The sequence below is a fragment of the Leopardus geoffroyi genome, chromosome C1 (assembly GCF_018350155.1).
Source record: "Leopardus geoffroyi isolate Oge1 chromosome C1, O.geoffroyi_Oge1_pat1.0, whole genome shotgun sequence".
Taxonomy (NCBI): domain Eukaryota; kingdom Metazoa; phylum Chordata; class Mammalia; order Carnivora; family Felidae; genus Leopardus; species Leopardus geoffroyi.
In genome coordinates this window covers 83,412,060-83,435,703 of record NC_059328.1, presented here as the reverse complement: position 1 = coordinate 83,435,703, position 23,644 = coordinate 83,412,060, and the positions used below count along the sequence as shown (strand labels likewise).

The following is a 23,644-nucleotide window of genomic DNA, read 5'->3' as shown; positions in this document are numbered from 1 at the left end:
TCTTAAATTCTGTTTTTTTTTTTTTGTTTTTAGTTTTTTTTTTACTTGTTTTGTTTTTTGCCTTTAGAATCACTAGTACAGTTTTATTGTGTTACTAAAAATGATTGGAAAAACCAAAGGTCAGATCCTTTGTGTGGGAGAAAACCCCCCTTATAAGTAATATACCCCATATCTGAAAGGCATAGTAGGCCTCTTAAAATTCTGAATTTATGGGAGAGGGAGCCCTGTGACCTTGTTAGGATCTGTTTTTGATCATTTCTTAGGATGAATGCAATTTAGAACTTTCCTGGATTATTCTGCCAGCTATTCAGTTGTTGATGATATTGACTTTTACTTTTAAAATGTCTTTGCTTTGGAAAATTGTTTTTAACAGCCTTCAACCACTTATATTTTGAATTTTTATGTTGTATCACTTTTCATTTGGGACATTAAGTCAAATTCTTGGTAACCATTCTCCACAATCCAATTTATTTTTACCCAAGATCCATTGAATTCAGCTCACTGCCTTTCTGTAAAAGGTTAACCCAATATGTCATGTTATGTTATACTTTCTACTCATGCTATATAAAAGAAAAGTTACTGTGATAAGCAGCCAATAAATTGCATTCAGAATGTTTATTCTTAAAAATTACATTACTATGCTGACATAGATAAACATAATCATTTATCACAATATGGATTGTGAAATAAAAACTAAAATAAATGGACCCATCTTGCCTGTTACCCAGTGTTTTTTTTTTTTCTTTAAATGTTGGTCACAATAACTACCTTTAAAAAATGTCATCTTCTTATTTATCAGTTTGAATTAATGTATGAGATTAGTAATGGTTCAAGCTTGAATAACTACACAAAAAACCACATTTATTGTATAATAGGAAAGTATTTTCAACTTTTTTTGTATAAAAATGAGGTTATATTTTTAAATGTTGGCTCTTATTAATATGTTATTTTGGCATTATATCATCATAAGGAATAAACCATTTAAAACTCATAGCTCTATTTGGTGTTTGTTATCCAGAAGACAGAGACATCTAAATTGGTAAATTTTGAAGAAATCTCATGTTAATCATGTATAGGAATTACTAAAAATAATTTTCACTTATATTGGGCTAATAAAGTAAGTCCCAGGGATGTTTAATAGAGTGAATACAGCACACAGTAAAACCTGAATGTAGTATTTGGTGATTATTTATTTACTTACTTGATAGCAGCTTTACTGAGATATAATTCACATACCACACAATTCACTCATACAAAGTATAGAATTCAAAAGCTGTTAGTGTATTGATAGTTGTGTTTCTGTCACCAGTGCCAATTTCATCAGCCCAGAAAGAAACCATGTACCCTTTGGCAGTCATTCCATTTCCCCTTAATCCTCCAACCCCTGGTAAGCGCAGCCTACTTTCTGTCTCTATATATTTGCCTATTCTGGACATTATATATAAATGAAATCATATGATATGTGATATTTTGTAACTGGCTTCTTTCAGCATAATATTTATGTTCATCTATGTTGTTTGTGAATTTCCCCAATTTTTTCTGTTATTGATAAAAATTCCATTATGCTTGGAGAACTACTTCATATGATTTTAAAATTTATTGAGGCTTCTTTTATGGTTTAGCATATGATCTGTCCTAGAGAATGTTTTGGGTGCATCTGAGAAGAGTGTGGATTCTGCCGTTCTTGGGTAGAGTATACCACAGATAAAGCTTTGTCTTTGTGTTGAATCTGATACCTGTGCCCTTTGGAAGGCAGAGTCTGTTTACTTTTTTTCTTGTGTGGGTCACACAATCCTGTTTTTTTAACGTCTTATAACTTTTTTTTATTTATTAAAAATTGAACATTTTAGATAAAATATTGTAGCAATTCTGGATAGTAGCCTTTCTCCCCTAAAATGGGGCTTATTGATGTTTGCTTATTTGTTTAGTGACTTGATGCACTATTTTAGGGAACTCTATTTCTCCCAAGATGTGAACCTCTGATTGTATTTGCATAAAGTGAAGTCTTGGGTGTATGCACAATAACTCTGGGATGCTAATGGTTTTATCAGGGCTTTATTTGCCTTTTCCCCTATTTTTTTTAAAACTGCCCACCTCTGTTGGTATTACACCCAGCTCTTGGTTTCTACTGATTGCTGTCTGATTGCTCTATTATTTTTGACAATGTCCTTGAATATAAATTACTGCACAGTATGAGTCAATGAAATTTGGGTGCCTTGCAGGAATAGTTTTTGAAGTGAGTCTTTGAGGTTTCTTGTGATCCTAGGGGAGCTGTTCTTAGCTATTTCTTTCCCTGGTTCTCTCTGGTAAACTGTCTGCCTTATGATTTAGTTTATTGCTCTCATGAAGCTATCACCCTCCTCTTAATTGTTTGTCATCAAACTATTTACTGTTTTTGAGAGTAGCCGTAGGCTTGAACTTCCCCACGTACTAATTCTAATAAAGTCAGTTGTTTTAGGGGGAGCTGCCTGTTCTTATGACTTGCCTCTTCCCCTGCAAAAAAAATCCCTGAGCCACAGCTACAGAGCTAGGGGTGGTTTAGTGGCTTGCTTTTCCCAGATTGACACTCCTGTGTTATGAGCAGAACACTGGTGTAGGCAGTACCTTCTGATCTCAGTTTGCTTCTCCTGGTATATTAACTCCAAACCTTAAATAAATTAAGGTGAGGGTGATTAGTCCTCCATGTAATTGGCATGTTTGCTGCATGTGCGGTAGAACCTCTGCTCTATGAGTGGGGACTAGGTGAAGCAAGGGAGCTCCTGCCTTCTCAGCTGCACTCTCTGGAGTTTAGTTGCTGCATAGTGGGTTGGGGGGGGGGGGATGGGGGAATGAGAAATGCTAATAGTCTGCCCTTCTCTGGGAAATACCATGCACTCAACTGGAAGCTGGAGGCAGATGGACCTTTGTGTTCTTGGTTGCACTCACCTGAGGTAGAATTTCTGTTTACTGAGCTGTGGCATGGTGGAGGGGTGGGCAGGCCATTCTTCAAATGCCATAGGCCTTTACTGTTTTTACCAATTCTTAGTAGATTTTTCTTGAGCAAATGTTTCTTCATTTGCTATTTGACTTTAGGATGATTTCTGGAGACTTTGAAGGATTCTTATTTTTACTAATTTTTATCAGTTACATTTTGTTGGAGAATTTATCTGAAGAAGTCTTCATGCTATCATTTTGGAAGACCTCTGGTGGTTTACTTTTAAATACTCTCTTAAGACAGTACTTTGAAATTAATTCTTTATTGAGTTTTTCAGGTGACATTTAATTTATTTGCATACATAGTTAAAAAGGTTTTCTCTTCTGCTTTTGTACATCACAAAGTCATAGTAAAATATAGTCTTTTTTTGGGTAAATTTGAATATAAGCTTAATACAGAGAAGAACTGAGTTCTAATTCAGTCCCTTTAGCATATTAATTGTGAGATCTCAAATAGGTTACTTTAGCACCTTGAATGTATTTGCTTATCCAAAATTTTGAAATAATAGTAGCTATTATTAAATTAAATTAGGTAATGCATGTGAAAGCAATTTGTTAATTCTAAAAACTTAAAATGGGGAGTGTTGTTATTACACGCTCAAATAAAATCTGCATCTTTTATGATTTCATTCTCATCTAAAAATACTATGTATAAAATTTATCTTAAAGAGTCTTCAGTATGGTTTATGTGATTTTTAAATCCTTCATATTATGATCAATAAGTATTCTTATAAGATCAGTGAGTATATCACCTAGCAAATGATTACTTTAGATAAGCTTATGGTGGAATTACAACAGTAGAAGGAGAAAACAACATGTTCAGTATAAGTCTTTGGAGTGAGTGGTGAGTAATCTTAAAATAAAATTTTGATTTTTTTTTATATGCCAACATAGATGTTTATATGTTGTTTATACTGTCTTCAGAGTATCCTGGCTCTAAATCCTCGAACACAAACTCATGCAGCGCTGCGTTCCACTTCAGCCAAGAAAGTAGACAAGAAACATTGGAAAAGAAATACTGATAAAAACTGCTCTGTAAGTACCACTGATAGATTGTTTCACATGGAAAATAATCTCATCTTATACATTGTAAAGCAAGATTTTACATATACTTAGAAATACAATTAAATATGTGTAAAGTACAGCTGTAATTTTTTTCATACTTTAGATATTTTTTATTTGAATACTCTCAAAGATGTTTTTAATTTTACTGCTTGAAAATCTATTGAAACAACTAAAAAATTATATGTTTAGTGTGGTACCAAAATTTATTTTCTTAAAAATCCGTAAACCTTCTCTTAAAATTCTTTTGTAAAATCAAAAACACAAGGAACAATAAGTGTTGGTGAGGCCGTGGAGAAAAAGGAACTCTCTTACACTATTGGTGGAATGCAAACTGGTGCAGCCACTGTGGAAAATAGTATGGAGGTTCCTCAAAAAATTAAAAATAAAATTACTATATGATCCAGTAATTCCACTACTGGGTATTTACCCAAAGAATACAAAAACACTAATTTGAAAAGACACATGCACCCCTATGTTTGTTGCTGTATTATTTACAATAGTCAAACTATGGAAGCCCCCCTCCCCAGGTGTCCACTGATAGAGGAGTGGATAAAGATGATGTAGTGTATATATTTATATATATATACACTAAAGATGATGTAGTGTGTATATATATATATATATATATATATATATATATATATATACACACATACTATATGCTATAGTATATATACTATATGTAGTGTGTATATATATATACACAATGGAATATAGAGAGTATAATGCTAAGCAAATAAGTCAGAGAAAGACAAAGGCCATGTGATCTCACTCATATGTGGAATTTAAGAAAAAACAAATAAAAGAAGAATAAAGAAGCACATTAAGAAACAGATTCTTAACTATAGAGAACAAACTGATGGTTACCACAGAGGAAGTGGGTGAGGGGAATGGGTGAAATAGGTGTTGGGGATTTAAGAGTACAATTATTATGATGAAAAAAATTAAATTAAAATCCTTGAAAATTGTTTTGTATAACAATAAAATGATACAGAAGAGTTTCCATATTACAGATATAATTTAGCTGAAGAAGAGTACACTGGCATATACAAGCTATTGTATGATGTGGTTTTGGGGAACATATGAGCAATATTTGGGGAATACTATAAACATTTAATATTTCCAAGTGAGGTACAGGAGAAAAATGTCTGAGATTACTGATTGCTGAAATGTTATTTAACTGATTCTATGAGGTTATCACAGGGCTGGCACTTTGAGGCCATAAATGGGGATTAAGTACAAACTCGAAGGCAATATTTAAAATACGACTTTAGGGGGCATACCTTTTTAAAATTGGAAATCAATTTCCTTTTTACCCAATTTCCCAAAATTAGTTTCCCCCAAATGAGTTTTCTCAAATCATTTATTGAAACAATTATTTGTATTAGCTTATTTAACACTGGCTTCTTTGGTGCTTTGCTTATACTGTCTAATATAACGATTTTAGTTTATGTACTTCTTTCTTCCTTACATATGAACTCTTTGATGATGGAAATTGAGGGCATGTGCTCATTGTGTATGTATTCATCTGATTCAAAATTTTTTGTCATTGGACATCCAGGAAAGGTTTTTGAATGAAAAGAAGAAATAGAAATACAAAGAAATGATGTGACTTGAGATGATTATGTAGCCACTTAATAGCAAAGCTGGGTTGGAGTTCAGTTTTCCTTGTACCAGTTTGGTGAATTTGCTTTCTAATATCATGAGGTCTCTGGAAGAAGACTTGTGTGGTCTAAATTATATCAAAGGATAGACTGACTCTAAGATCTTATATTACAGTGTGAATAATTGCAGGGCACTGAAAAAAGAGTCATGTAAATTTCAAATGTAGAAAACCCTTAAAGATTATCAAGTCTAAATCATTTTAAAGGTATGAGAACTTTGACCCTGATAAGTTAAATGACTTCTCTAAGGTCTCATTTATATATTATTAAACTATTTATGGTCAGAGTTCTATTTAGAAAGAGAGGCTTTCTTATCATTTTATTATTATTTTATGAAATTAGCATTTTATTCCAAAATGTTATCCTGTAAATTGAGTGTCTCATTTTATCAGATTTTTTAATAATTGGTAAAGATGCAGTGAGGTGGGTCTTCTCCATTAAATGTATTGGCACAAATTCTGAGAGAAGCAATTTGACAGTATCTTTGGCAATATTCATCAACACCTGTGTTAGTTTGCTAGGGCTGCCATAACCAAGTACCATTGACTGGGTGGCCTAAAGAACAGAAATTCTCAATGTTGTGGAGGCTAGGAATCTGAGATCAAGGTGTCAGCAGGGTTGTTTTCTTCTGAGTCCTCTCTCTTGGTTTTCCCTTGTGTCTTTGTTATAGTCTTCCCTCTGTGTGTGCCTGTATCCAAATTTCCTCTTATAATGACACTAATACTAGATTAGGGCCCCCTCTTAATGACCTCATTTTAATTCAGTCATCTCTGTAAAGACTGTCTCCAAATACAATTACATTCTCAGGTACTAGGGGTTAGGACTCTAGCATATAAATTTGTGGGGGATATAGTTCAGTCCATAACAATATCTTTAAATTATCAAACACTTACATCCAATAATTTATCTTGTAGTAAACTATCCTAAACAAAGAATTAGGAATGTAGATAAAGAATTAAGTAGAAAGAAGCTTTTCCCAGCATTATTTATTTGGTAGAGAAAAATGTGGGGAAAACCCACTGAATTCCAAGCATTGAGTTGTGGTTAAATAAATCAGGGCAGATCCATTCAGCAGTAAGTTGCGCAATCATGGAAATTATTTTTAAAATAATTATCTGGAAAAATACTTACAATATATATTATAAGGAAAAGGCATGAAACATTATATTTAAGAATGATTGTGTGCACTTATACACACATATTCACCTAGACATATATTCACAAAGAAAAAAAGAAAATATAATGGAATGTTAATAGTGATTACCTTTGTTTTCTTTGCACTTTTGTATATTTCAAGTTTTATATAATCAAGTATTAGTAGAAAAATGAAAGCTTTAAATTCATGTTAAAATAATCTTAATCTATAAGATCAGATTTATTGCTCTGGATGTATACCATTTTGAAAATTCTATTTGACACACCTATATTAACAAAACACAGTGAAATTCATTCCCAAAGTGGAAATACGGAGCGAAGGTTTGAAAGTTATTCTCAGTGCAGTTAAAGAATGTGGCTCCTTTCCTTTTCATTATTGTTCTTATGTGTTTGCATGAAGAATTGATTAAAAGTATAACCAAAAGATTTCTTTTCTTTTCTTTTCTTTTCTTTTCTTTTCTTTTCTTTTCTTTTCTTTTCTTTTCTTTTCTTCTTTTCTTTTCTTTTCTTTTCTTTTCTTTTTTTATTATTTTAGAGAGAGAGAGAGTGAGGGGGGAGAGGGACAGAAGGAGAGAGAGAGAATCTTAAGCAGACTCCATGCTCAGTGTGGAGTTCAACATGGTGCTCCATCCCATGACCGTGAGTTCATGACCTAAGCCAAAACCAAGAGTCAGATGCTCAACTGACTGAGCCACCCAGGCGCCCCTGATTTATTTTTTGCTTTACAAATTTTCATATTTGTGATTTATAATCACTCCTCTAAATTCAAAAGCCTTATATGTATATAAACAAACATAAGACTTTGAAAGGTAGAGAGAAGACCAAGTAGCTAGAGAAATGGAACCTAAAGAATGAAATAGTGGTGAGTTCCTAGGGTTTTCCTTTTTCTGCATTTTTCCCAGTCTTGGGGGAGCACCTGGCTGGCATGAGAATCTTGATCTTGAGGTCATGAGTTCAAGCCCCATATTGGGTATAGAGCTTACTTAAATTAATTAAATAATTAAAAATAAAACTAAATAAAAAACATGTGTCTTGGAAAAACTAGAAATCCTAAAATAAATGAAGAAAATGAAGAAATATGTCAGTCTTGGGACTAAAGAATTTAGAGAACTGGCAACACTAACTTCACACACACGCACATGCGCGCGCGCACACACACACACACACACACACACACACACACACAAATCCTAACAAAAGTCTGCTCTCTCTAGCCAAATTACCAGGGAAAAAACAGCCTAGCAAGACAGAAAACCTTCAGACCGTAAGTTGTCTACTCTACCCAAACACATCAAGAAAAACTGTGGCCCTATCCCTATGTATTCCATAAAGGCTGAGAAGAGAGCCTAGACTTCCATTCTGTAATGAGATAATGAGATGCCCACACACCTCTGCTGGGTGAAAGAATAGGGAGCCAGTACTTTCATCCCCATTAGCTAGCCAGTAACTGAAAGGGCCCACATCCCCACTTACCCTCTGTGATGTCAATGACTTCTCTCACTATCCAGAGGAAGAAAAGAAAGAGGGCAGGGCTGAAAAATACTCAAAAAGGAAATAATGACTAAAAACTTTCCAAATTGGGAAAGAGACATAAACCTACAAATTCAAAAAACCTGTGTGAAACTCAAAGAAAACCATAGTAAGATATGTCATAATTGAATTTCTGAAAACTAAAGACGAAGACAGTATCCTGAAGGAAGCTAGCCCACTTGCTTCAAGGCAGGGACAACTCTCGTGGGCTGTTATGCTCCTAAGCCTTGCTCTATTGCTTTGGCTATGACTAGAAGGTACCACTGACTGTGTCCTTGCTTTGAAAGTTTCCCTCCTTCCTACCCTGCTTTATGCCTCTTGTACTTTTCCTGAATAGCCCTCGCTCCATAAATCACCTGCACCCAATCCCTGTTTCAAATTTGCTTTTAGGAAAAATGAATTGAAATTGGTAAACAAAGGGTGAAATCTTGGCCCTCATCAGCAGCACTTGATACAGCGTCACTCTCTTGTTCCTAAAATATTTTTTTTCACTTGGCGTATAGAACATCAAACTCCTTGGTTTTCTTCTTTCATTATTAGCATCTCCTTGGCTTCATTGTTGGTTATTCCTCATCTTCTCACCCCTAAATATTAGAATGCTCAGAGCTTAGATCTTTCTCTCTCTCTGTAAGGCTTATCATGTTGGTGGTCTCATTTTTCTCTCCTCGCTTTAATTTCTGTCTATATCCAAATCTTATTACCTCTTACCTCCTTCACCACTATCAACCTTTCTAAGCCAGCACCATTATCTCTCATCTCTCATCTGGTTTATTTCAATAGCCTTGAAATAGTTTCAAAGGCATGCTTATGCCTTTCCTGGTAGAATCTTTAATTAATATACACAAACCTGTTTAAAATTCCTGTGTTCAGAATCTTTCAGTGGTTTTACAGCTCACTTGGAGTTTTCACAATTTCCTTTGTACAATTGTCACTTCAGCAAGGCCTTCTCCAGCCACTCTATTTAAAACTCTAACCTGCCCCCCTTTTGAGCTCCCCTTAGACTTCTCTGTTTAATTTTTCTTCTAGCACTCATCACTGATATACTGTTTTTTACTTGCTAATTTTGTTTATTTTCTGCCCTTTTCTGCTGGAATATAAAGTGTAGGAGGGCAGGGATTTTTGTGTTTTGTTCATCATGTGTTCCGTTGCATAAGCTGTGTTCCCAGCTTCTAGAATAGTTGGTGCTCAGTAAATATCTGCCGAATGAATGCATGAATGAATAGGATCCTTTTGTCACATATTATTTATATACTGGACATAAGGATTACATATTTTCTTATATAGTGCTATACAGTTTCCAGAGTACCTTTGCATATTACATTTGGTTTTTACCATAATGTAAATAGACAATTCAGATTTGTCTCCTTGTTTTACTGATGAGGACTATGCTGAAAATGTTAAATAATTTACTTAAGCATATTAAAATTACTCAGTGTTGCAGTCAGATCTAGAAATCAGGTCATCTGGGTCTAGTACATCCTTTTTAGTATATCACCTGGCTTCCTTAGAAAAGGCAAGGAAGATTATTAGAAAGTGGAATCATCAGAATTAAGGAAAAGATAGATTGTATTGGTTGTCACATTTTTTTTACCAGTAATCTTAATATCATTTCTGAGGATAGCCAAAGAGATCATTTTCAGCTAACTTCCCTACCACCAAATAGAAAGGTTTTATTTATTTATGTTTTTTTTTTAATTTACTAACTATTTTGCTTTGGCTTTATAATTTTCTGTTTTGATTTAGTTCAGATAATCACTGACTTACCACTCTTTGCATATGTGCATTAGGGTTGTGGGTTAGGTCTCTTTGAATTCCCAGGGAAGAAGTTTCTCTTGAGCCATTGTATTACCTTCTGTTCATATCTGGTTATCTTTGTCCATTTTGGTTCTGGAAACAACCATATTTCAGGCACTGTATTGAATGCCATTCAAAGATGAATAAATTACAAATTCCAGTCTGAAATTGTTTATTAAAATAGGTGCAAATTTAGTTTTAACAAACAAATTTATAGGCTTCTTAGAAGATAGGCATTTGTTTGACCTGTAAAAGTGCTCTGTGAATGGCAGTTCTGAATTTTTTACCCAGGAATTTCTTCCCTTGGCAGTTTGATACCATTCTAGTACTAATTGGAAATTCTGAATTCAGTAGGGGATTTAAACTGGCAAATGTGTTTATACTGGTTAATGAAGCACGAAGCAGTTATTTCCAGTATCTTTTAAGCAGGTGTTCCATAACTGCTGTTTATTTTTGCCATTTTTGAAAATGCTGAACTGTCGTAATTGCATAAATATTTTGCACTCATTTTCCATTAGCAATATTTGAAGACCTGAAAATGTTACAAATCAGAAAACTGGGTGAAAATAAAAAGAGAAGGTAGTTGAAGACATCCAATTATTAGACATTTTTAAGAACCTTAGCTACTTTGTTTTAAACATGTGACTCATAGTAAGTGCTCACAGTAAAAAAATAATAATAAGCCATAGTATATAGTAAGAATTTGCTAATTGCAAATCTGTCTGAAGTGCTTTTAATGAACTATCTCATTTAATCCTCAGAGCCATCCTATGAGGAGGGTACTGTATTTTATTTCCATTCATAGATAAGGGAACTGAAGCATAGGGAAACTTAAGAAACCTGTCCAGGATTCCACTAGTTCATGGTGGAACCAGAGGTTGCACTCATGTAATCTGGCACCAGATCTTTTTAAGTAAAATTGTTTGAATAAGTAAATAGAAATAAATCATTGACTTTTTTTTTCATTCTAGGAAATGACTACAATAATGTGTAGGTTTTGATAAATCATTATTTTTTTCCTGGATGAGGTTCCCAGTTTTAGTCACTACTTTTTGTTTTTGCATTCATTGCCTGTTTATAAAATGGGCCAGCCATTGTGCCACTTACCACAGTAGAATGAAGATGAATTTGATTGGCATAGGCCTTGCCAAGAAGGTCTCACATTCTTTTGAAGAAGACAGAAATATCAATAAATAACAATAGTACTCTTTCAAAGGAAGAACTATTAAGGAGTTTTAATTATCAGTGTAATTCAGTCAAATTTGCCTTTGGCTGAATTAGTCTAACTTTCATAGGGGAAGATGGATTTAATAAGGAAAATGGGAGGTAAAATTCAGACTTGTGTAGAAGGCTAGAAGACAATAGAATATGGGGCAGTGGGTATGTAGGAGAGAAGATAAATTTGAATGTATTTAGGATTATCTCAGTTTGCTTGGGCTACTATAGCAAAAAATACCATAGACTGGGTGGCTTAAACAACAACCATTTATTTCTCATGCTTCTGTGGGCTGGGAGGTCCAAGATCAGGGCATTGGCAGATTTGGTGTCTGGTGAGGGCCTGCTTCCAGGTTCGTGAATGGCCTTTTTCTTGCTGTGTCTTCAAATAGCAGAAGAGATGAGAGTGTTCCTGAGTACCTTTCATAAGGGCACTAATCCCATTCATGAGGACTCAGCTTTCATGACCTAATCACCTCCTATCTCATAATATCATCACATTGGGTGTTAGGATTCCAATATATGAATTTTGAGGGGACACAAATATTCAGTCCATAACAGGAGGCAAAATAAATATGACTTGAGAGTTTATGTGTACATTTAGTTGTTTATAAGATAAAACTGAGGAGAATAATGAATTCAGTTTGTGATCCTTTGTTTCTTGTACCTGGGTATATCCTATTTAGTTCAAAAGTTGTAGCTCAGTAAAGGAGTCAGGAATGAAGGTGAAAAGTTTTGAGTCATCAGAGTATATGTGGGCATAAAGCCTGTAGGTAGAGTTTCCCAGGAAGTATAGAGAGTGGGAAGAGTTTGGAACTTAGATCTTTGAGAACTGTGGGTGGGATTAGGAGAGACAAGTGAGGTACTGGCTTGAGGTACAAAACGTAAGGGACACTGAAAGACTCAGTAAACAAGATAAATAATCCAAGAATATGTAAAACATGTATATAAAACCATACCTCTTTCCTTTTGCCTCAGGCTGCAGTGTGGCTTAGCATGACATTGAATACCAGCATGGCAAGGGCAGGCAGAGATGAGAATTTATCTAAGAAACACCATGTGGGGTGAGATGAGAGCCAGGAAAGAAGTGAGAGAGTTCCTGCAAGGAAGGACAGGTCATTGTGCTTTTCTTCTAATACATGATTTCCAAATGTGGTTATTTTTTGTACTTTGGAAATTATCCTTATGATTTGCTTTATGTGCTGGGGTCCATTTTTCCTTCTCAAGCTTACATGACTATTAAGGAATAAAATCCACATAGTTAATAATCACTCAACCTCATTCAGAAAAGGAAGGTGGAATTATTCTTGCTTTGATAACCCAGCTACCTGACTCTGTTAACTTGACATAGAATACAGGTCCCAATGTTGATATATAGCAAATTCACAATATGAATTCCTTTTTTAAGCTCCAAAGTTAAAAGAATTTTTGACCACATTCACAGTAAGAAAGTAATTCCTGTTCTACTCTCTCCTCTTCTTACACCATATTTTAAAACAACTTCTCAAGCTTGAGCTTGCTTTCCTGATTGCTGACAATAGCATTCTTCTGAAAATAGACTCAGTGCCTGAAGGGGTTTCTGAAATAAAAAAAAAATAAAAATAAAATAACCCAAACCAAGATTCTTTGCAACTTAATGCCTTCTTCAATAAGTGAAAAATGCATTGTATAGAGAACACAAGTATCAGACTAGAAACTCAGGCATACAGGAAATATAACCTCCTTTATTTTTCTGTAACCAAACTTAAATTCTATTTTGAGCTTTTCTAAGAAACTTAGTCATTGTCACTTTTAGAATTTTTACCCCTCTGCTCCCCCTGCCCCTCCTTATTTCTCTGGGCTAACATCTGACTTCCCTGGGATTTGGTGACAAGTGTGGTAGATGTGGTGAGCCTAGCTGATTCTTCATTATATGTTTCCTTTACTAACCATCATGGGGGATGTAGAATTATCCCTCATTCCCTTTCATGAGATCCCTTTTTGTTCCCTGCCTCTGTACTACTTTTAAGCCACTCGTGAATACATGACAGTCATTCAGCTTTGGGGCTCAGGAAACTTCCATAGTTCAGTCACCTCTTCCCAGGGCTTCATCTGATAGGTTCTCGAGCTCATGATTTCCATGTGCATGACTAGTAGTTGCCAGCCTGAGTAGCTTGGCAATGATCTTTTTTTCTGTGAATCTACCAATATTTCTGGGCCCCTCCTTTTTTTATGTATCCTCATCTTATCTTTCCATTCTTAAAATATTTATATAGTTTAGATGGGAAGGTAGGAGTGGAGAAGAAAATTTACTTTTAACTCATTACTCATTTCCTCTTAAATCCATTGTCAATCACTCAAGTTCTTTCAGATTCCTTGAAAATCTGACTTCTGAAATCTTAAATCTCACAGAAGCTCTCTTGGTCTTATTGCTTTCTGTTGTTACATCTTTTTCTTCAAGAAATGAAAACTAGTGGCCTCTCTGCTTAACATGTGCACATTTTAGGAGGAAGGAGAAGGAATTATAGTAAAACTTCCCCATCCCATAAAGTCTGATTTTGAATTTGGATCTAACAGAATTCGTGATCGTCTCCTATTCTCCATCCAGCAGGTTCTCAAATGAGGTGTGTTGGGAGTGGGGAGAGAAGGTGGAGTAAGTTTCTATTTTGGGTCAGAGAAAGTAAGGAAGAAGGGTTAAGACAGGCAAGGCCAGTTAGAACTCCATTTTGGGAAACTGAGATAGTACTTGCAAGACCGTGAAAATGAGTACCTCCTTAAATTTTGTGCCATGGATGCCTCACTTACCTCACTGTTGTACTGGTCCTGATAACAGCTGCCAATCAAAGGGCTTATACTGTCCTGGGGATACCAGCCTGTCAGGACCTGGAGATGTCCTTATGAATGTTTAAACTTGGGTAGCAACTGGTGACCTGCCATAGGGACTCATGGATTTGGATGGCACTGGTGGTCCCAAAACTCCAGGCTAGCTGACTGAGTAGGTTTCTCTGGTCATTACATTAACTTCCTAGTAATGCTACCACACATTAGGTATTACTGGAGATTTGGAATCATTGATCTGACACTGTTTTATTGTTTATATTTTAAGGACAATTACCCTGCTAAATGTATTGAGCACATTGTAATGAATTAGAAAAAAATAAGTTTGTTTTAAAATAAGAATATTTTAAGTGGTCTTTATTGGAAAGTCTCTTCCATACCTCTAACAAAGATTAGAAGACATCACTGTATAAGTTTAGTAATTAATTTTGTGTGTATATGTTAGAATAGACATTGATTTGAAGAAACTGATCCTTTAAAAAAAATGCAAGTTTAAAGTTCAGCAGAAGGAAAAATTTTATAGAGGGAAAAATATACTGTGACATTTGATTGAAAATCCTTTGTCAAAGTATAAAAAATTTAAGTAGAATAGGGATTCTGAGCCTAAAACCTTGCTTTGTGGTAATTTAGACATATGTAGACCTTATAATTTTGGAATTGGGGTGGGTTCTTCTGACACATAACCAGTAATTATTTTAAAATAGTTGCCTGTTGCTTATAGGAAGGCATTTTTGCTGTAAGTGTTAAAACCTAGTTATGGATTTAAAAAGATTTTTGGGCACTCTCAGTTTCTTTAAGAATACAAAGTATAGGGGCGCCTGGGTGGCGCAGTCAGTTAAGTGTCCGACTTCAGCCAGGTCACGATCTCGCGGTCCGTGGGTTCGAGCCCCGCGTCGGGCTCTGGGCTGATGGCTCAGAGCCTGGAGCCTGTTTCCGATTCTGTGTCTCCCTCTCTCTCTGCCCCTCCCCCGTTCATGCTCTGTCTCTCTCTGTCCCAAAAATAAATAAACGTTGAAAAAAAAAAATTAAAAAAAAAAAAAAAGAATACAAAGTATACCCTGAATCAGTAATTAAAATATGATCATTGATTAATTTTCATTGTCTATATATGAACTATGAACTATGAAAAGTATCTCCTGAACATTGTTAGACATTAATCCAATGGTTGGAAAAAAGTTACTTTTCATAGGTGAACCCTCTTAAAGAATTAATGTGGGGCACCTGGGTGGCTCAGTCAGTTGAGCATCTGACTCTTGATTTGGGCTCAGGTCATGATCTCATGGTCTTTGGGATCAAGCCCCATGTCAGACTCTGCACTGACATTAAACATTAAAATAAATAAACATTAAAAGAAGAATTAATGTGTCACATTTTCTATATCTGTACTACAATACAGGAGATCGGTTATTCTGCCTAATTTTAAGAGTCACATAGTATAAGTATTTCTTGGAATCTGCCTTGTATGGTTTCATTAATTATGAAGTATTAATGGCAGACCTACTATGTGTCTGCCACTGTGAAAAGTGGTGGGGAAAGGGAGAAACCCTTTTCTTATCCTGACAACTTACAGTCTTTCTCACAGGCATTAAAGTCATTCACAATCAGGTGTTGCCTGTGCAGGCAACCATGGGAGTTATAGCTAAAGTATAGAAATCAGTATCAGGATTCAAGCTTGGCCTCCCTGAGGAAGCAGAATTGAAGTTGAAAATACAGATAGAGGAGGGAAAGTCAAAGAAGAGGGTTCCCACCAGAATGGAAAACACATATTGGGAAGACTTGAGTACCTGAACCTCAGGTACTGAAACAGTTTGAGTCTGCAGGGCTGAAGCATAGAATGTGAGGCTAAGTGTGAAGTGATGAGACAGAAGAGGTCAGCAAGGACTGGTACAAGTAACAATAGCACTGATAATGTTGAAGAGGATATTAATGATTACATGTTTTGCAAAGTTCTATAATCTGGTTATTTCATTAAGAGAAGTGCATGTCATCTCATTAAGAAAGCAGTCTTTACTACATGCTGTAATCTACTGTGATGAAAGTGGGCAGGGCCAAGGCATCATGTTGAGTTTTATCACATATTGGGTTTTCTCTCTGTGTGTATGTATTTTCTTGGTGTTGCATTCCACACATAGACCAGTATTGCCAGAGATTTAGTCTCCAGGCAGAAATATGTAATAAAATGTTAATTGACTAAAAAGAAGAAAAGTGTTAACTTTTGATTTCCTTAGGCTGTAACAGCAGAGTTTTGCTTTAATTATTTATTTCAGACTGATCACAGTTTTCTCCATGTCCATGTGACACACAAATTAAACTCATTTGTAATTGTCAGCCATCAGCCCTCTTTTATTTTGCTCTTTAGTTTGAAATTTTATAATGGTTAAGTGGCATTTTTTTAAATACCAATTTTATTGTTAATTGGAGTGGAATGTAGTTATCTAGTCAGGGTTTAAGTTGAATTGGAAAAAAACACTTCCCTGAGTATAAGGTGTGTTTCTTTAGCTTTGTTAGAAAAAAAGAAAGAAAACTTTGTCTTGAAAGTTAGCTTCCTTATCATTGAGGGTTCTTTTTTTCTTACGAGAAGACAGTGGAACCAGAAGGGATGACCTATCAGCAGAAAGGTTGGTTAAGAGTGAGCTGCAGAGACAAACTAATTGGTTTCAGTTATTCTGCCATTTACTAGCTGTGTGACCTTAAGTAAATTCCTTGATTTCTTCCTGCCTCCATTTCCTCTTCTGTCAAATGAGGATAATAATAGAAAATACCCGATATACTTGCTGTTGGGATTAAATGAGTCAATTTGCATAGTACAGTACAACAGTACCTTGCATATATATTCCTCAACAAGTGTTATTGATTATCATTATTAACATTGAAGCGTTGATGCTCCCTGGTCTGTTTCTGCTAATACACATGTAGGTCCATCATGACAGTGGATGCAGAACAGCATAACTGAATATGGAAAGAACATGGAGAGATAATGAACAGGAAGATATTAAGAACAGTAATGAAAAACAGAGCATTTCCTATATTGCCCAGAAATTTCCTGGCAGCATATTGTGTGTGTGTTGCGGGGGGAGGGGGGGTGGTGGTGGGAGTGTGAGAAAAAGACACATAGAAAGAGATAGGGAGAAACAGAAAGAGACGCCAGCTATTTTGGACACTGACTAATATATGCATGAAGTAAGAATGAATTATCTTCCTGTGAATTTTTTTTGCCACATTTTCCCTTTTCCAAAAAGCCTTCAACATGATGCCTTGTCCCTGCCCACTTTCATCACAGTCTGCAGGTCTGCATTGACTTGGGGCCTTTACCCTGTCTGATTCTCCCTTAGGTGAGCCCCTGTAGGGTACTAAGTGCTAACCTAAAAAAACACCCCCTCTCTTAGAATGGCTTGAAAATGAAATGTTTTCTCTCAGTGTTTGACAAGGAAGTTTCTTTTTCGAGAAGTTTTTCATATGAATTGCATATTAATCTAAGAATATTGAGAAGGGATCCAAAGGATCTGGAACCAAACTGATTTGTTTACACAGAAATTCTTTGGATAGTCATAATATTAAACTGGAATTGTATGATGTATTGTAGGTCAATAAGTACTATATAATAAAGCAGATGTGTGTTAAGACTATGTCTATAAAAACAGAATATGTATATTTTAAAAGATATTAATGAAGCATATTACTGTATTTGCAAATAAGAAATATCTTTGCATATGGGAAAATAGAGTGCTCTGAACAAAAGAAATCAGCTAAATTGTCTTTAGAGCCTAATAGTATATTTTACCTTTGCAAAACATTTATTTGGTGCTCATAGCAAATAAATATGCGAGTTTTGCTGTTTTCCGAATGGGCATACAATGGCAGCTGTCGTTCTAATCGTTCCCCTATTCAAACACTAATCGGTGGAACCTACGTAGAATGCTAGAGGACTGAATAGGTAGACAATGGCAGCAGCGTTTTTAATCACAGTTCTATTCAGTCACTAATCGGAGTGATGATTAAGGGACATTAGAGGGAGCACTTTGACATCTGATCCTTTGAACTGATGTCTTTGCAGGCTGTACTCCATAGAGCTCACTTGGCCAGACTTGATTTCCTTATATAAAGTGCTGTGATTTGCAATGTGGGAAATATTACATTAGAGCCTATTGAAATGATTAGGAATTGAGGAGCTTTTCTTTCTGTAAGGATTTCGTATATGCTGTATACTCACAAAACTCAGAACATTAATGTTTCATATATTACTCTGAGTATCAGGGACCGTAGAAAAATAGCATGAAAAAGACTCTCTTATAGTCACACACTTAAAATTGAGTATGAATGGAAAATATGGAACTCTGCTCTCATAGTCCTCAATTATGGAAGTTTATGAATTTAAAAATATGTGCATTTTCATATAACCCAATCAAGCTCAGCACATCCTAACTGCATTGCATTTTTTTATTTTCTTTAAACCAGAGTGTTTTTAGTGTTATGTCTCTAGAGTTGCATTAACAACCAAAAAAATGTACCATGCAGAGGGTGTGATCATGCTTTGGATTCAGTAGTTTTTAATAATACAGGATGAAATTTTTCTCTTTTTTTTCTCTCAGAATTTTTAATATCAATTTAGATATTACTAACCTGTTCTCCAGAACATTTCATGAGAATATCCTGAAAACATTAATCTATGTAACATTTACAGATTGACTCAGTGCTTAAAATTTCAGCATCAGCATTTGAATGTATAACTCCAAATATCTGTTTGTCTCTATTTATCTTTATAATGTATTTAAATAATGTATAGTACATAGAAGGAAAAAAAAAACTTTTCCTCTACCCCTTAGTTTAGCTAATGAGATTTATGAATTAAACTGGCAAAAGCCATTAATAGAAGAAAAGGCATATACATTTTGGTTAACATTGATATTTTATTTTTATGTGCATGGAGACCTTCATAGAAAAGAAGTGGAGACCCGAAGAAGCAGTTAGACTTATCGGCCCTATATGCCATTTTAACAGTGGATGATAAATTGTGGAGAAGTGGCAAGGCAAAGAAAAGGGGGTTTGGGTATCTCAGGGTGGTTAATTGTGGAAAGGTGACTATATGGGGGGAAACTAATAGAAAATAAGAGTTATTTTAGAAAGGTTTTTGTGCATCTCAGTACTGACTTTCTGTCTACAGTGATCATGGTTTTTCTGGTACAGGAGAGGAAAGGAGTAACATTTTCACAAAGGAATATTCATGCCCTGCTTTTAGGCAGATAGCTGGGGAGAGGGCAAAGAACTCTGTGTTTGCCTTTTCCTAATCACCTTCAGCTCAAAATGATATTTATACTGAAGTGGTATATTTTAGGGTAAGCATATTCTTATTCCCTTCATGTGCAACCTGTTAGGATTGAGTTCTCTGTATTTTTTATGTTCCTTAGATTTAAGATTCTTTACTACAAGAAACAAAGGTTTTATTATAAATTCTGGGATAAATAATGACAGTGGTGTATACTTTTGAGGGTATCTGCCCTTTCAAATTCACAGGTGTGTAGGTATGGGCTCGTGAAGCTCTATTTGTACCACCTGACTCAGACCTCAAATCTGGTGACCTGAATCTAATTGAGAAAACTGACCACAGCCAGGAGAAGCAGATTCTGTCCTAGAAGTCTGGGATAAAAGATTTTATTTCATTCTGAGCTGTTTTAGCAGGAAACAAAAAAAAAAAAAAATTGAAACCTGGGTGTTGGCAGGGTGGCCATCTTCTACCTGCCATGTATAATAAAAAGGAAAAAAAAAAAGCCAGTTTGAAGAAAGAGAAGAGAGAGATAGATGTAGACAAAAAACTGCCTGGGTTACACATGGCTTTTTATAAGGAGAGTTCTGCAACTTTTGTGAGATACTCTTATATCCAGATATAGTCTCCCTTTTTTTTGGCTTAAACTATCTAAAACAGGTTTTAGATATAAACAACCAAAAAATCCTAAGAAGCACAGTGGCATATTTCAAATTCTAATGACTTAGGAAAAAAAAAAAAAAGATGTTTATTTTTAGGGACTATGGTAAAATTATAATTATTTTTAGGGAATATGGTAAAATATAATTAAGTAGGAAAAGGAGAATGGACTAAGGAATAAGAATAGTTAAATTTTATATGGTGAGAGACAGTAGAGTATAATGTAATCAGCTCCTGCTTAGAGACAGGCTGCCTGGGTGCAAATCATGTCTCTGCATTTACTAACTTGACCTTGGGTACAGTTCTTTACCTCTGTCAGGTAGCTCCAATTTCCTTCAATGAAAATGGATATAGTAGTAATCATGGCAATATAATTAAATTATTTTGAGGATTAAATTCACTAATGCATTTAGAGAGGGCATATTACAAGTCTTCGCACATGGTAAATGCTCACGAAATGGTATTATTTTATTAAATTTTTCCTTGAATGTGGGGAATGTCTCATGGTTCAGATGATAAAGCATTTGTCTAGGATTTCTTTGAAGAATTTTACATCATTTAGTAATAATTTGCAAATATTAAATGTTAATTAAAGTGATACTACTTATTCTATTTTTTCAAATGCTGTATACTTTTACTTTTAGTATTTGGTAAACAAATCCAGGTTCATATATCTATGTGACTTTCATGATTAAGTGGAGTCTTTATTATAGGGTCTCTTAGTTTTGTTTTTTTTTTTTTATTCTGTAAAAGACAGAACTCAGATACAGTAATTTTAGTTTGTTTGCATGTTACACGTAATAAGTCTAGTTGGTTACTTTGGATTCCTTCCATTTTCTTTTCTCTCTGACTCCAGTAGGAATACAGATAGTATTTATGGTATGACTTTGCCCTTATGGTCTATTGGTTTACTTGTTTTTATCAGTTTGTTTTTAGGTTTATTATATTTTCTTTTAAATTATCTCTCACATTGGGAGGCATCTTTGAGCTCTCTGAGTAGACACCATGAGCAAAGCTTATCCTCCCAAGTTGAAAAGATTTATGGACAAGAAATTATCATTGAAATTAAATGGTAGCAGACATGTCCAAGGAATATTGTGGGAGTTCAATCCCTTTATGAATCTGGTGATAGATGAATGTGGGGAGATGGCAACTAGTGGGCAACAGAACAATATTTGAGTGGTGGTAACTTGAGGAAATAGTATCATTAGAAGCCTTGGAATGAGTATAAACAATGGGTGGTGTGTTCATCGGAAGAAATCAACTGCTTCCACATGTCCCTTCTCCATACCACCTGTTTTGCTGTAATATAAAACTTAAGTCATACATTTTCATAAAAAACTTTTTTGTTAAATAAACTTTTGTAATAGTCAAAAAATTATTTCTCACGTTTTTGAGAATTGAAATTTATACTACTATCTTTACCTATCTATCTTTTTGTCCTTATCTCTAGGTCTTAATCTACATGCCTTCTTTTTCTCTGTGGTCCTTTCTGGCTTTACAGCTAGCCGTTTTGTAAACTACAATCAACAAGCAATCTGCCCAAATTATTTCCTCCATGGAACTGCCTAAGAAAGTTTGGTAGTGTTGCTGTTTTCTTGCACATATTTAGAATAAATTTCCTAAACTCTCGTTACATTTTGATTTAATAGAGGAGGATTTATAAAAACGGAATGAAAGGAAGAGGGCCTATGGGTCCAGCAAGGAGAACAGAGGTTTGAATGTAGAATATGCTTGGTATTTTGGGGAGGCAAAGAGCAAATAGATAATTCAGGTTTAAGGAGGGATTCCTGTCTGAGAGCAGTAGAAAGAGTTTTAGAAGGAAAGGTGGAGATGGAATTGTCTATAAAATAAGATGGGATCCAGAGTATTAAAAAATTAAATACACTTTAGAGATTTGGAATCTTTTTCTTAGGGCAATAAATTCATGATTTTGACTAGGATTTTACCATCATAAAAGTAATATTTTAAAATTAATGAGTAATCTTTAGAATATTAATTTGGAATCTGCTTGTTTGGGACATCAATAAAAGTAGAAGATATGGGAATAGAGAGAATGTTGAAGTTTGAGGTTTCTTCAGACATTGTGAAAATTATTTACAAGTCTGGAAAACAACAGCTATGGGTGCCTTGTTGGCCCATTGTTTTCCCAGCTGGCATAGTTTCTGGCACACAGTAAGCACTCAAAGATTGGTGGCTATTATTTTTGTTCTTGATTGATTTTGTTATTATAGTTGCTATTTTTGCTGTTATTGTTCTTGTTTAGACATTTAGTGATAGAGTACTTTTTTCCTGATTATTGACAATTTCATACCTTCTGTGCTTTGCACTGCACCAGAATTGCCTCTAGACAGGTATTAAAAAGAAAGCAAGTGGACAAGAAGGTAACTTCACCCCGATCCAGAAATAAGCTGAAAGAACTTACCCCAGTCCTCAAACTTTTGGATATACATTGGACAAGTTATCTGCTTGCTATGTTTAGGTTTTATCAGATGCACTAAGCTTTTTTTTTATGTTAAATATCTTACCCTTTCTTACAATTTTTTCACAGCTAGTATTCTTTTGAACACTCCTACATATCTTCTGTAAAACAACGTTATTTATTTTTGATGCATTCATCTTATACCTTCATAGGAAATAGTTCATAGTACACTTTCTCAGGCACTGAAACATTGCTTGCTTGTAATGAATGCTATTGTAGGTACGCTGGTTTTAATCATTTGGGTGGGAAATATTAGGAGTCAATTGAACAAATATTTAATCCCCCAAAGAGAGAAATGAATGGAAACGTGGAAATGGTGGCATCTCAGTCTTCCTTTCATTCATTCAACAAACTGGACATGGACCTGATGATAAAAAGATGAAGAGTGTAGAAAATCAAAATATAAACATAAGATTCTAATGATAAGTCTTGGAGAGATGAATTCTAAAACATGGGTAATCGTGGACATCCTATAAATATTTGTTAAATAAATAACTGGATAATTATAGAACAGTCACCTCTGCCAAGAGAGAATGGAATGGATTTCCTGAGAAGATGAGGGGAAATTTGAATCTTGAAGATGCATCAGGACTTAAAAGAGTGGGAAAGAGAAGGGGAAAAGGAGGCATCACCAGGCAGAACGGCGTTCACAGCCTCACAGATTTATAAAGCAGTGTCATATGTTCAACACACTGTGCATATTATGGTATCAGTAGAACAGACAGGATAATAAGGACCAGCTTATGAAAGAATACATGATACTATCCACCCTCTTGAAAGAAGAAATGAAACAATATTTAATTTTCACAGTAATTCAATGATGTAAGTACCAAAGTTATCCCTATTTTAAAATGTGGGAGCAGAGGATTAGAGTTAATTCCTTGTCCAAGTCATGCAGCTAGTAAAAAAAATATATTAACATCTGTGGATGAAATTGGACATCTGCAAGCCCTAGCATAATTCGGAATATATAAAAATATATTTATATTTTTACAAGAAGAAATTAAACATTTGGAATATTTTTGTGCT

At 34.8% G+C, this 23,644-nt stretch overlaps 1 protein-coding gene across 1 annotated transcript in view; it reads left to right on the top strand.

The window, feature by feature from the left end:
- Window positions 1-23,644, top strand: part of DPYD (dihydropyrimidine dehydrogenase) — an 852,446-nt gene that overhangs the window by 37,134 nt on the left and 791,668 nt on the right. Inside the window, exon 2 of the mRNA XM_045478381.1 lies at window positions 3,898-4,008. Within this exon, the coding sequence (XP_045334337.1) occupies window positions 3,898-4,008 (111 nt within the window). The remainder of the gene's footprint in view (window positions 1-3,897; window positions 4,009-23,644) is intronic.